Below are 12,604 nucleotides of genomic sequence, written 5' to 3'. Positions count from 1 at the left end.
TCAAACTCCTGGGCTCAAGTGATCTTCCCACCTCAGCCTTCCAAGTTAGCTGGGATTACAGGCATGCACCATCATGCCCAGCTAATTTTTGTATTTTTTGTAGAGATGAGGGTCTCCCTATGATGCCCAGGCTGGTCTCGAACCCCTGGCCTCAAGAGACCTGCCCGCCTCGGCCTCCCAAATTGCTGGGATTACAGGCATGAGCCACTGTGCCCAGACTACTGTTCTTTATATACAAAAAAGAACTTGTGAAGTTTTTAAAATGTACATTGCAAAAGACGATTATTCTACTCAAAATGTATTTGGTAAGATTTTATTAAGACTCTAAGTTCAAACACCCTTCTTGGGAAAAGCTCTACAGGATAAGCACACATGCTCAACTACAGGGCCAGCTGCTGCAGCTGTGGGGCCCCATCCTGTGGAAGAGGAGAGAGCCACTAAAAAGATGAGGTAGCCAGGCCCGTGCCCACACTACGAGACCTGCGTCACCACGGTGTGAGGAGCACCAACGTGGGTCAATTCGGGGCTGGGACGAGATGGAAGAGTAAAAGGACTTTCTTTATAGGCCTGCCTATTTTATGACCACCAGGGAAGACTTTTGTAATTAAATTACGGTCCACATGACTTTAGAAAGACAAACTAAAAAACCCCAACTAAACAACAGGAGTCTTAGCTGTAGCTAACTCTGATTTCTGTACATTGGATCTCACTTTTTCTGCTTACATTCACTTAAAATCTCAAAGACTCAATGGGTGTCAAGTGCTAACACCTTGTGGCAAAATCTCAAATTCATCTGTGCAAGGCCCTCTGCACAGCAGGGCTCAGCAGGGCAGGCCAGGGCTCTGGTCTCTGGTCCTTTGCTGGGGGAGGTGTTCCATCTGGTCAGCGCCCGGCCATGTGGCCACGTGACTCAAGCACGGGAAGTGCAGGGGCCCAGACACATCCAGGCTAAAGGGCAGTGCCTAGCGCAGGGCTGACCCCAAGCTGAACGGGGTTCTAACCAAACGCTCAGGAGCTCCCAGGCGACAGCAACCACGCCACCATGAACACATCACTGGGTCTGTACTGGAATTTGGGGGCCTCAAGGCTTCCAGGCGGCAGCATAAACGGGGAGGTGGGGCAGGACAGGAATGCCCCCCTCTAAGGCTCAGCAGCCGGGTGGAATGAACCACTCCCTCTCACTCAGTGACAGCACAGGCACCCTCCTCATTCTGGGCTACCCAGATCTTCCACCCCTGTCCCTCCACCCCACCTCTCTCCCTCCACCCCACCTCTCTTAGCCTAAGCAGCACTGAGGGCCTGGAGTGGTCTCTGTCCACCCCACCCCCACATGCAGGGAGCCTTCCCACACCCCTCAGCCCCACAGCACCAGCTCCACCCACCATCTCCAGCCTGAGCTCCTGCACACACCCCAGCTGCCCTCACCCTGAGCTCATTCTCACCTCCACGCCCCAGCTCAGTGCCCTCCTTGCTGAAGGGAGCGGCTAGTACAGGAGGAGCTGGGGCCCAGAGGTCCGACTCCATCACCAAGGCAAAGCCCAGCGTGGTTGGGCCGGCGTGAGTGCAGGCTGGGCCCTGGTCTGAAATGAGTGTCTTTATTGCTTGTACCGTACAAATATGAAGACGAGGAGAAAGGCCAGTAGGGACGGAGGAGAACTGTCAGATAACATCGCACACAGAGGAAAAAGACCCTCACCCACCCGAACCAACCCCACCCCTCCCCACCCTGCCATGAACTGCATAGTACAGGAGATGGGGTAGGGAGAGCAAACCCACAAAAGCTAAACTCCAAATACCCAGAGTTATTGCTGTAGGGAGGGGAGGCGTGGGCAGGGCAGCTCATGGATCACGGCGGGGCTCCTCCCACTAGGTCAGCACCCCTCCCCCACAGGATGAAATGCTCGGGCCAGGGATGGGGCCCAGGCCCACACACCATGCACACTGGAGGACACGCTGCCCTCACACAAACACACATGCACACACACCCACACCCACGTGTGCCTGCGTCCCGCCGACACACGCAGTCCGAGGCACGCACAGGAGTCCCACAGCACTGACATGGACGTGCGCTCATGTTCAACCTTAAGGCTGCAGAACGTGGGGCCCTGGGGAGAGGGAGGGGTGAGGGGGGCCTAGGAGCCTCCCTTCTCAGAGGCCCCCCACCCCAACAGGTACCAGAGATGCCCACCCCCACCCCTCCCTGACCAAGTCCATGGGGCCCAATACTGTCCGGTGTAAGATTGTAACAGCCGAGGCTGGTGCCCCTCCACTCCCGCAGAGAAGAGGGTGAGCCCAGCCCACAGTCCCCCAGTGGGGCCAGGCCAGGCCCAGGGTCCAGCGGGAGGTAAGGCCAGCTGGAAGGAAGCCCTAGTAAGGCACGGGGCTGGGAGGCAGGCAGGTTTGCCCCCAAATGTTCCTCCTGCCTCATCCATAGGGTGAGGACAGTTTGGTGGGGAGGAGGCAGGACCAGGAGGCGGTGCCCAGCCCGGCCACTCCTGGTTCCCCATGGTACAGATCCTAGGATCTGGCTCCATTCACCAGGGAGCAGCCCTAACCCCCCACCCTGCAGCTCCCAAGGGCCCCTGCCTGCCCCTGGACATTATTGCTTTTCTGCCCCCATGGGGCAACAGCGGGTGGGGGATTGGACCGCCCCGTGCCTGGCCACTCCGAGCCTAGGCCACGGGGCCTGGAAGGCAGCACCACTGTCTGCCGGGTGTCGCGTCCCACCAGAAGGCAGCCTTCGTCCAGAAGCAGCAGCACGGAGGCAGACACCAGCACGACACCCGGGCCAGAAACTCAGGCAGGCCCCAGGCACCTTGCTTCACCCCTCACTGGGGCTTGTGTGGATTAAAACCTGAATCTCCAACCGCCCAACAGCCCAGGCCTGGGCGGGAGGTGGAGTCTCCCAAATGCAAGTCTGGGCACAAAGGTGAGGCTGGGGGCAGGGGCTGCAGGGGCTGCTGGGGTGCATCTGGGAGGGGCCTGAAGAAGAACTGGAAAGAGGATGAGGAGGTGGGGGTGGGGACGCAAACCAAAAAGACAAAGTAAAAAGTTAGGGGGAAAAAACCACTCGGAGGTGATGGCAGCGTGCGTGCATCCTCTGCGTGGGCAGACTGCTCACTCGCGGATGCTGGCCGAGTAGGAGAACTGGGGGAAGTGGGTCCGCTGGTCCAGCTCCAGTAAGCCCAGACTGTCATCTGCAGGCGGCGGAGGTGGATGGGGAGGACCGGTCAGGAGAGGGCCTGGGACACCTGCCCACACTCCCCGGGGAAATGGCCCCAGCTGGCGGGGGCTGCCCACAGGACAGACAGGAAAGGCCCATCCCTCCGCAATGGAGCCCCTCAGCCACGGACCCACTCCCTAAACCTGAGCCCCGGGCGGCCTCCTCTGGGAGTTTCCTGTGCCCTTGCCCATGCGCCCCACAGCTGGCAGGGCCTTCTGAGCCTCCCACCTTCTCTCTGCCCCACACACCACCATGCCAGAGTCCAGCCCAGAGCCCTGGCCTGGCCTGCCTCTCGCACCCTCCCATCCATTCTCCGCAGGCAGCCAGGGGGGCTTTCTAAAGGCCTGCTTTAACCCTGTCCCTCTCTGTACGAAACCCTTCCATGGCTGGCTCCCCTCATGCAAGCAGTCCCCACCCTGCCCAGTGGCCCCCAGACCCTTGCACTCCAGCCCCATGCCCTCTCTTCTTGCCACCATCTCCCTGGCTGCTGCCTGTCATTGGCTATGCCATGCTTCTCCCATTGCTGGCATCCCACATGCCATTCCTCCGGCCAGCTGACGTGTTTGCTTCCTCCTCCAGAAAGCCCTCCCTAACTGCAGGCCAGGTCAGATATTTCCTCTGGGATTCCCCAGTCCCTGGGATCTCACAGCCTAGCCCTGACCACTCCAGGCTGTCCACGCTACCTGGGCTGGGAGCTTTCCAGGGCAGGGCCCAGGGCTGGCTCAATCAGTGCTGTGTCCCCAGCATAGCCCAGCCCGGGGCTGAGTTTGGAGTAAGAATCCAAACAGCTGTAAAGCAGTGAACCCAGCCAGCCTCACGGACCGGGCTGTCTCCTGCCCTGAGCACCCCCACTGAGCTCCGGAACGTGCTGCAGTCAATGGCTTCTGGTGGCCTGAGAGCAGACCTTGGGGAAATCTCCCAGACATGAAGCGGGGGCCTTCGAGGGCCCTCCTCGAGAAGTGAGTTAAGAGCAGACCCCATCCCTCCACCATCGGGGCAGGCATACCAGCGCGGGGGCCCCAGGCACTCACAGCGGTCAGGGGGTGTGATTGTGATGGACTGGGCGGTGAATTCATCATCGAAGTACCTTGTGTCGACCTCGGACGTGACCTGAGGTTTGAAGGGTGGCAGGAGCTACGGAGGAGAGGAGCTCAGGCTCAGGGACCCTGAGGCCAGGAGGCCTCAACCAAGGTCACCACGAGTGGGCCAGGTCCCTGAGGGTCCTGCTGGGGTAGGCAATGGGGCTCACCTTCTTCTGGACCACGTCCTGCCAGTTGATGCTGAGGAAGAACCTGTGCTCCATGACCTCCTTGGCATCGCTGGGCCCCCCACCAAGCCTGTGCAGAGACGGCCGTCAGCAACTGCCTCCCGGAGTGGCTGGGTTCGGGGAGATGGGCTTTCGGTGCAGGCAGGCCCTGTATGGCCCTTAATGATTCTGCCTTGACCACAAACCACCACTTCACAGAGGAGGAAATCGAGGCTCAGGGAGGGAGCTTACGTACCCAGGGTCAGAGCCAGGGAGTCAGCAACCCGGACCCACGTGTCCTCACTGCCTGGCCTTACCCTGAGTCCAGAAAGGGAGTTAGTAGGGCAGGCTCGGTTCCTATCCTGGCTCTGCCACATATGGTTTGGAGGCCCCAGCCAGGCCCAGGGGATGCCCTGTTCCTCAGTGTCCCCATAAAATAAGGCAGTGTCAAGGATGGGCCTGCCCTGGGGGGAGCACTCCCTAAGTGCCACTGTGGACACTTTCAGGGGCTGTGTGGGGACAACACACACTGCGACCCCACAAGCGAGCACCCTTGTGGACGCTGCCCCCTCCAGGCCACAGGGACAGTGGCAGCAGCTGGCGCTGGGCTGGGCGGGGCCAACGCCGGCCCTCACCTCTGCTTGGGGTCCTTCTTAAGCAGCCCGGCAAGCAGGGATTTGGCCTCGGGGCTGAGCGTGCGCGGGAAGCGGATCTCTTCCATGAGGATGAGCTCGAAGAGGCGCTCATGGTCCTGGTTGTAGAAGGGCAGGCGGCCGCACATCATCTCGTACATGACCACGCCCAGCCCCCACCAGTCCACGGCCCGGCCATAGTCATTGTCCTCCAGCACCTGAGGACGGAGGAGAAATGAGGGCTGGGCCCGTGGCCCTGAGGCTGGCATCACAGTCCTGCCCTCAGGGCATCTGGGCTGGAAACACACAGGTCTGGGGGTTCCCCCTACCCTCGGTCTCACATGTTCCTACCCCCGCCAACCCCAGACACCTCAGGCGCCAGGTACTCCGGGGTCCCACAGAAGGTTTTCATGGTGGCCCCGTCACTGATGCCTTCTTTGCAGAGGCCAAAGTCAGTGATCTTGATGTGGCCATCTTTGTCCAGCATGAGGTTTTCCAGCTGTTGGAAAAGTCAATGGATCTCAGGCGCATGCTCCCAAGGCTTCCTGCCGCCCCAGCTTTTCCTTCCAGGGAAAGATGCCCGGGGCTCCTGGACATCCACCCTCCCATGCCAGGCTGGGCCCAGCACATACAGCCTCACCCTCTGAGGCTCAGAGAGAGGCCAGACCCAAACCTCCCCACCCCCTGGCCCAACCCCAGGGTACCTGGGTAAAATGTGTTCAACGAGAGCCAGGCCCTGTCCACCCACTGCCCCCATTGTGAACTGCGGTTCTTAAGTTCGAACGTGGGAGCACTAGCTTTCTTCTATTCTTTTTTTCTAGACTTTTTGTCTTTTAATTATGAAATATGCAGCCAAGCAAAGTGGGTCACACCTGTAATCCCAGCACTTTGGGGGGCTTAGGTGGCAGGATTGCTTGAACCCAGGAGTTTGAGACCAGCCTGGGCAACACAGCAAGACTCCATCTCCATATTTTTTAATATAAAAAAAAAATTAGCCTGGCATGGTGGCACACACCCATAGTCCCAGCTACTTGCGAGGCTGAGGTGGCATCTCCCCCAGAAGGCCCTGTGTGCCCCTCCCGGTTACTGACCATCCCCCACAAGAATTAACTTCTACTGCCGGGCGCGGTGGCTCACGCCTGTAATCCCAGCACTTTGGGAGGCCGAGGCGGGCGGATCACGAGGTCAGGAGATCGAGACCATCCTGGCTAACACGGTGAAACCCCGTCTCTACTAAAAATACAATTAGCCGGGCAAGGTGGCAGGCGCCTGTAGTCCCAGCTACGCGGGAGGCTGAGGAAGGAGAATGGCGTGAACCCCGGGGGGCGGAGCCTGCAGTGAGCCGAGATCGTGCCACTGCACTCCAGCCTGGGTGAAAGAGCGAGACTCCGTCTCAAAAAAAAAAAAAAAAAAAAAAAAAAGAATTAACTTCTACTTCCCGTCTGTACCACTGCACACAGACACACCTGTGAACTGTGGACTCACCTCCTCTGTGCGGCTTTCCCTCGACATTAGCCTATGAGACGCGTCCACACTGTCATGTGTAGCTGTAGCTCATTCCTAACTGCTGTGTGGCGCCCCACTGTGAGAACACTCCACAGTGGATCTGACCGCTCCTCTCACAGTGGATACTTGGGTTGTTCCAGTTGGGGCTAGAGTGAGTCCTGCTGCTGAGTGAGGGGGACACTTTCTAAGGCGAGTGTGTGTCCCCACTTCTGTGCACACAGCTAGGGCAGATGGCTGGTGCTCAGCTTTGGTGGACACTGCCAAACTGTCTTCTAAACTTGGCCAGGCACGGGGGCTCACGCCTGTAATCCAAGCACCTTGGGAGGCTGAGGTGGGTGGATCACGAGGTCAGGAGTTTGAGACCAGCCTGGCCAACGTGGTGAAACCCCATCTCTACTAAAAATACAAAAATTAGCCAGGCATGGTGGTGGGCACCTGTAATCCCAACTACTCAGGAGGCTGAGGCAGGACAATCGCTTGAACCCGGGAGGCGGAGGCTGCAGCGAGCCGAGATCGCACCACTGCACTCAACAGAGCAAGACTCCTCAAAAATAAATAAATAAACAAATAAATAAATAAAAATAAAGTAGGTATTGTGCCAGTTCACACCCCACTAGCGGCCTAGGAGTGCTCATGGGAGGCTTGGAAAGGTCCCTACTTGGGGCCACTTGCTACAGAACCACCACCCTGGACCTTGGTGGGGAGCTTGGCGAATGAGGGCAGAAGCTCAGCCCCACCTCCCCAGTGTGAGTCCCACGTGGTGTGCATGCCACAGGTCAGCCTGGTGCACACCCTGCCACTAACCTTGATGTCGCGGTATACCACGTCCCGCGAGTGCAAGTACTCAAGAGCTGAGACGATCTCTGCACCATAAAACCGGGCCCGCTCCTCTGTGAAGACACGCTCCCGGGACAGGTGGAAGAACAGCTGCATGAGGAAGGGGTGGGGAGAGGTCAGGCCCCAGCCCACCCACCTGCCCTCACCTTCCCAACCCCCTGCCCCAGCGCAGTGATGTGGTGACACCTGTGTCATGAACCAGCAAGTGACAGCTAAAGGGACCAATCAAGGCACAGCGCAGAAGCTCACAAGTGACACAGAGCTGGGGGTGAAGGGCGAGGGTCCGCCAGGAGGCACCCACGAGAGGGTATGGGAGGGACATCCGAGACAGAGGAGGGAGGACGGCATGGAGGCAAAGAGAAGCACACGTCATGACAAAGTAACGATAGGCCATGGGCAAGCCCAGATCCGACAGATGAGCAAACCACGCATCCCAATGCAGGGGTGCCAACCGCTGCACGGAGAAGGCGCGAGGCAAGAAGTGGGTGACAGAAGTGAGGCGACTCTTGTAAGGGGGAGCTGAGCGGCTGCGGGAATCCACTTCGGGAGGACACGAGAACAGAGGGCTGCTAGGTTTTAACCCTTGGAGGCTTTCTCTGGGGCCTTTAAGACCATCCTTCCCAGTGCTGTCGCCCCACAGCCCTCTCTACATCTCTCTGGACTGGTTTGGACCTGACCCACCCACTCACTAGCTGTGTGAACTTGGGCAAGCCACTTAACCTCTCTGAGCCTCAATGACCGCCCCCCAAAATGGAGACGATGCCGCCTGCCTCAAGGGAGAGGGGCACAAGATGACATTGAAATTTCCCTCCACCCTTCCGTCTCACCCACAGCTCCTCTCCATCCCGCCCCACCCTAAGGAAGGAGGCCCCAGAGGGCAAAGCCAAGGCAGCCGCGGCTCACCTCACCCCCGTTGGCGTACTCCATCACGAAGCACAGGCGGTCGTGGGTCTGGAAGGCGTACTTCAGCGCCTGGGGGATGAAGGCAGGAGGGTGGGAGGTGGGAGGCAGGAGGGCTCTGCTGAGCCACGCCAGGGCGGGGCGGCCCTGGCCCTGCTTATTCTGCACACACGCACCTGCCCTGGCTGGGCCCCCTGGGAGTCTGCCAGATGGGGTTCACATACCAGCTGCACCTTTTGGGGCATTAAGTGAAGGCATGGCTCTGTGGTAGGAAAGGGTTACATGCTGAACCATCTTGTCCTCTGCCTCCATCAGGCACAGCCAGGGGAGAACTAGAGCTGTTCTGAGCAACCAGGGCTCTTGTTTTTACAGTAAAATGTGTTCAACTTACACACACAAGTGATGTCTGCTGTGGCTGGGAGTGGCAAAGGCTTGGGAGCCAACTTCAATGACAGGATGGGCAGGCTGTCAGCCAACAAACAGTAGTTCTCAACTGCACTAAGGAGATCTACAGAGAGTTCCTCAGAGACTCCCACCAGGGGGTCCTTCAGCTCATGACAACTCAACTATTCTGTTTTCTACACTGCGGTACCTCGTAAGATTTTATTTGAAAAAGTACTGTGGCTTAATAGGATACCTGGACAGCAACTGAGATAAAGAAATGACACATAAGCCATCCTCAATCTAGTCCATTTAACTGGTGGCCACTGGCCTTGATGGAGACTGCAGCCCAAACAGGCATCTACTCAGTCCAGGCTGACAAACAACACAATGCTAACACATCTGCTTCTATGAGCATATCTGAAAACAAAAACAAAAAAAATAATGTTTCCACTTCAACTAGCTGGGCTAAGTGCTCCTAACTCATAGAGACAGCAGCCATCAAATAATGTGATATCTTCAGTTGGTTCAAATGCTTACATGAAGCCACCATCTATGAAGAAGCTGTCACCCTCCCACACCCCGAGCCTGCTCACCCCCACCACATGTCTTGGTTTGGATGACTTGGCAGGGCACAGCAACACCTTGCCCTGCCCGCCTGGCCTACCCCAAGGCTGTGCTTTGTAGCAGAAGATTTGGGCTCTTTCTCTGAGCTCTGTCCAAAGTCTGGCCTCACACTGTCTGGGAAGGGGAGGGCAACTCACAGTGAGGAACGGGTGCCTGGTGTTCTGGAGGACCCGGCTCTCGGTGACTGTGTGAGCGACTTCGTCCTGCAGACAGACTGTGGGTGAGGGGCTGGTGGGCAACACCACACCTGCCACTCCGCCCCAACCCGAGGAAGGGGAGCAAGGCCTTGTGAAATGCAATTCCATTCCCAGCCATAAATGCAGAAAATCACAGGAGTGGAAGGTGAATGCCTGCAAACCCTCAGCAAATAGCAGACCCAGATGAGGATCATCAGTGGCTCTCAAAGCCACAGGTGAAAAGTCAGCAGGAATGTCACAATATAAGGACCAGGCTGCTAGGGGCAAGACAGCTGTGACATCCCTGCAAGGGAGACAAACAGACATCACGAGAGCCCCAAGGTGCCACCACAGGCTGTGGGAAGTCCCACCTAGAAAGTGTTCTTGCCCAATGAAGGAAGTGGACCTAACAAAGCTCCAGACAGCAGAACAGTGCTTCTTGGTGTGGTCCCCACACAGCACATCAGCACCGCCTGGGAACTGGCAGCAATGCAAGTTCCTGGGACCTACCCCCAGGCCCACTGAGTCAGAAACTCGGGGTGGGTCCAGCACTGTCTCTCACAAGCCCTTTGGGTGACTCTAATTCAGATTCTAATTTGGTACCTGACTGTACAGCAGAACCACCAGGAGTGGTTCCAAAAATCTGGAGCCACCTGCAGCAACTTGAACACAGGCTCTCCCTGGGTCAAGTTTATCCCCAGGGGACACCTGAGAATGTCTGAAGTCTTTTTTTTTTTTTCCTTTTTTTTTTAGCTGGGGGTCTGGCTCTGTCAACCAGGCTGGAGTGCAGTGGTGTGAACATGGGTCACTACAGCCTCAACCTCTGAGGCTCAATTGATCCTCCCACTTCAGCCTCCTGAGCAGCTGGGACTACAGGTGCACGCCACTATGCCCAGCTAATTTACTTTTATTTTTATAGAGACAGGGTCTCGCTTTGTTGCTCAGGCTGGTCTCGAACTCCTGGGCTCAAGCGATCCTCCCACCTCAGCCTTCTAAAGTGCTGGAATTACAGGCGTGAGCTGTGGCGCCCAACCCAAAAGTCATTTTGGATTGTCACAACTTGGGGAGCTATTATTGGCTTTAGTGGGTAGAAGCCAGGGGTGCTGCTAAAACCCTACAATGCACAGGGCTGCCCCTACAGCACAGAACGATCTGTCCCAAAATGTTAATGGTGCTGAGGCTGAGGAATGCTGCCTTAGGCCTAATCATCACATCAGGAATGAACAGTTAATTTGGTTGGCTCAATCATCACATCAGGAATGAACAGTTAATTTGGTTGGCTCTGATGGCAGCACCACATGATTATATTCTTTACAGTCTTCATCTGTCAGGACATGTGCTCGAGTATGGATGAGTGAAGTGACGTGTTGTCTAGGACAAGCCTTAAAGTATTCCAGAACAAGAGGGACAGGCAGAGCTAAGGAAACAAGGCTGGCTAAACACTGATAACTGGTTAAACTGGACAATGGCTACATGGGGGTCCGTAATATTTATTTTCTTTTTAAATTTTTGAATGTCTTTGGAATCTTCCACTACAAAAAAATTCAAATAAGGGAAAAAGTAGAATTCCATTCCTGGCCTGGCCTCCACCTGGGATACCCTGAGCAGAGCCCTGGCCTCCCCAACAGGGACATCCTCACAGCCTCCCCAACAGGCCCCAGCCTCCCTTGACAGTACCTGCTGGGTGGGGCCCCGAGGCTCTCTCTCTCCACAGGCACCCCCAGCCCCTACCAGAGGGTGGAGGTGAGGACTCAGCAGCAAGGCCTGCTGCTCCTCTCTGGGCCTCAGGCTCCCCCTTTTCTGACTAGGGGGAATTTGTGGGGGAAATAAGCCCACGGCAGCAGAAAGCGCGGGTAAGCGTCCAGGCCTCAGGGTCAGGCTCCAGACCGCAGCCCCCACAGAGGCCGGCGAGCTCAGTTCCCGGGGCACGCACCTTGGCAATGATGACTTCCTTCCGCAGGATCTTCATGGCGTAGTAGCGGCCAGTGGCCTTCTCCCGCACCAGGATGACTTTGCCAAAGGTTCCCTTGCCAAGGAGTTTGAGATAGTCGAAGTCATTCATGGTCTGCCAGGGACAGGGAGAGTGGGGGCAGTCAGCGCCTGGCTCATGGCCCGTGGGAGGAAATTTTAACAAAAGAAAGAGGAAAACCAAAAGACACTGTTGCCAAATGGCTTAGGCTGAAGCAGGAAGGGAGGCTCTGGGCAGCAACTGTGTGTTCTGAAGCGGCCTTCAGACCAGGCTCTGCAGGCACAGGGCCTTGGGAGGGCTGGGCTCTGACGTGGGGGTAGCCAGGTCTTCACCACCTCCCAGGACGAAGCTGCAGTGGGTCCACCCAAGGTTGCTCCCTCCCCCAAGGGCATGGAGCACACTCTAGGGCACCTGCCACCTGAAATCACCCCACCCTGCAGGGCAGCCTTGTTGTCTCTCAGCTGAGCCCCCTGAACTGTGTGTGGAAACCAAGGAGAGCAGGGCCAGCAGTGGGGGTGGGGGCACCGCAGGCTGGCAGCCCCACCCCTGCTCCCAGCACTTACCACTTTAGCCCGTGCCTTGCTGACCGCCACTTCCATCTCCTCAGCCACGGAGGAGTCACTGGGGGAGCCACACTTGTAGTCCATGGGGTCCTCGCCTGGGGCCCGCTGCTTGAGGCTGTTGGCGACCATCTGGATGGCCCGCATCCACTCCTCCCTGTGCAGGGACACACATGAGTCCCAGGAGCCAGGAGTCCTGAGCCTCAGAGTCGAATGGCTGAGTGCCACCTCCCAGCCACCCCCTGCAACAGGCAAGCAAATGACCACATACCCATGGGAATTTGGGCAAGATCTGTCAGAACCAGAGAGAGCTGAAGGGACCTGAGTGAAATTCCACGCCCGGTGCGGTGGCTCATGCCTGTAATCCCAGCACTTTGGGAGGCTGAGGCGGATGGATCACAAGGTCAGGAGTTCGAGACCAGCCTGGCTAACATGGCAAAACCCCGTCTCTACTAAAAATACAAAAATTAGTTGGGGGTGGCATTTGCCTGTAATCCCAGCTACTCAGGAGGCTGAGGCAAGAGAATTGCTTGAACCCAGGAGGCGG

General features: G+C 57.3%; 1 protein-coding gene across 14 annotated transcripts in view; it reads right to left on the bottom strand.

Moving 5' to 3' along the window:
- Nucleotides 1–1,579: 1,579 nt before the first annotated feature.
- The window catches only part of AKT2 (AKT serine/threonine kinase 2), a 53,500-nt gene continuing 42,475 nt past the window's right edge, over nucleotides 1,580–12,604 (bottom strand). For 7 of the 14 annotated variants that reach the window (XM_055250034.2, XM_063621006.1, XM_063621002.1 and 4 more), the window contains 10 exons: nucleotides 12,061–12,214; nucleotides 11,462–11,593; nucleotides 9,490–9,555; nucleotides 8,348–8,416; nucleotides 7,412–7,534; nucleotides 5,472–5,600; nucleotides 5,105–5,319; nucleotides 4,473–4,560; nucleotides 4,255–4,357; nucleotides 1,580–3,197 (listed from right to left, as the gene is read on the bottom strand). In XM_055250034.2, coding sequence (XP_055106009.1) covers nucleotides 3,118–3,197; nucleotides 4,255–4,357; nucleotides 4,473–4,560; nucleotides 5,105–5,319; nucleotides 5,472–5,600; nucleotides 7,412–7,534; nucleotides 8,348–8,416; nucleotides 9,490–9,555; nucleotides 11,462–11,593; nucleotides 12,061–12,214 — 1,159 coding nt within the window. In that variant the 3' untranslated portion in view covers nucleotides 1,580–3,117. Of the gene's footprint in view, nucleotides 4,358–4,472; nucleotides 4,561–5,104; nucleotides 5,320–5,471; nucleotides 5,601–7,411; nucleotides 7,535–8,347; nucleotides 8,417–9,489; nucleotides 9,556–11,461; nucleotides 11,594–12,060; nucleotides 12,215–12,604 lie in introns of all 14 variants that reach the window. The other 7 variants (XM_063620996.1, XM_063620997.1, XM_063621000.1 and 4 more) reach the window with 3 other exon arrangements.

Source organism: Symphalangus syndactylus, chromosome 17 (assembly GCF_028878055.3).
Source record: "Symphalangus syndactylus isolate Jambi chromosome 17, NHGRI_mSymSyn1-v2.1_pri, whole genome shotgun sequence".
Classification (NCBI taxonomy): Eukaryota; Metazoa; Chordata; class Mammalia; order Primates; family Hylobatidae; genus Symphalangus; species Symphalangus syndactylus.
Note: the sequence above shows the minus strand (reverse complement) of the source record. Positions and strands in the feature narration are given on the sequence as shown.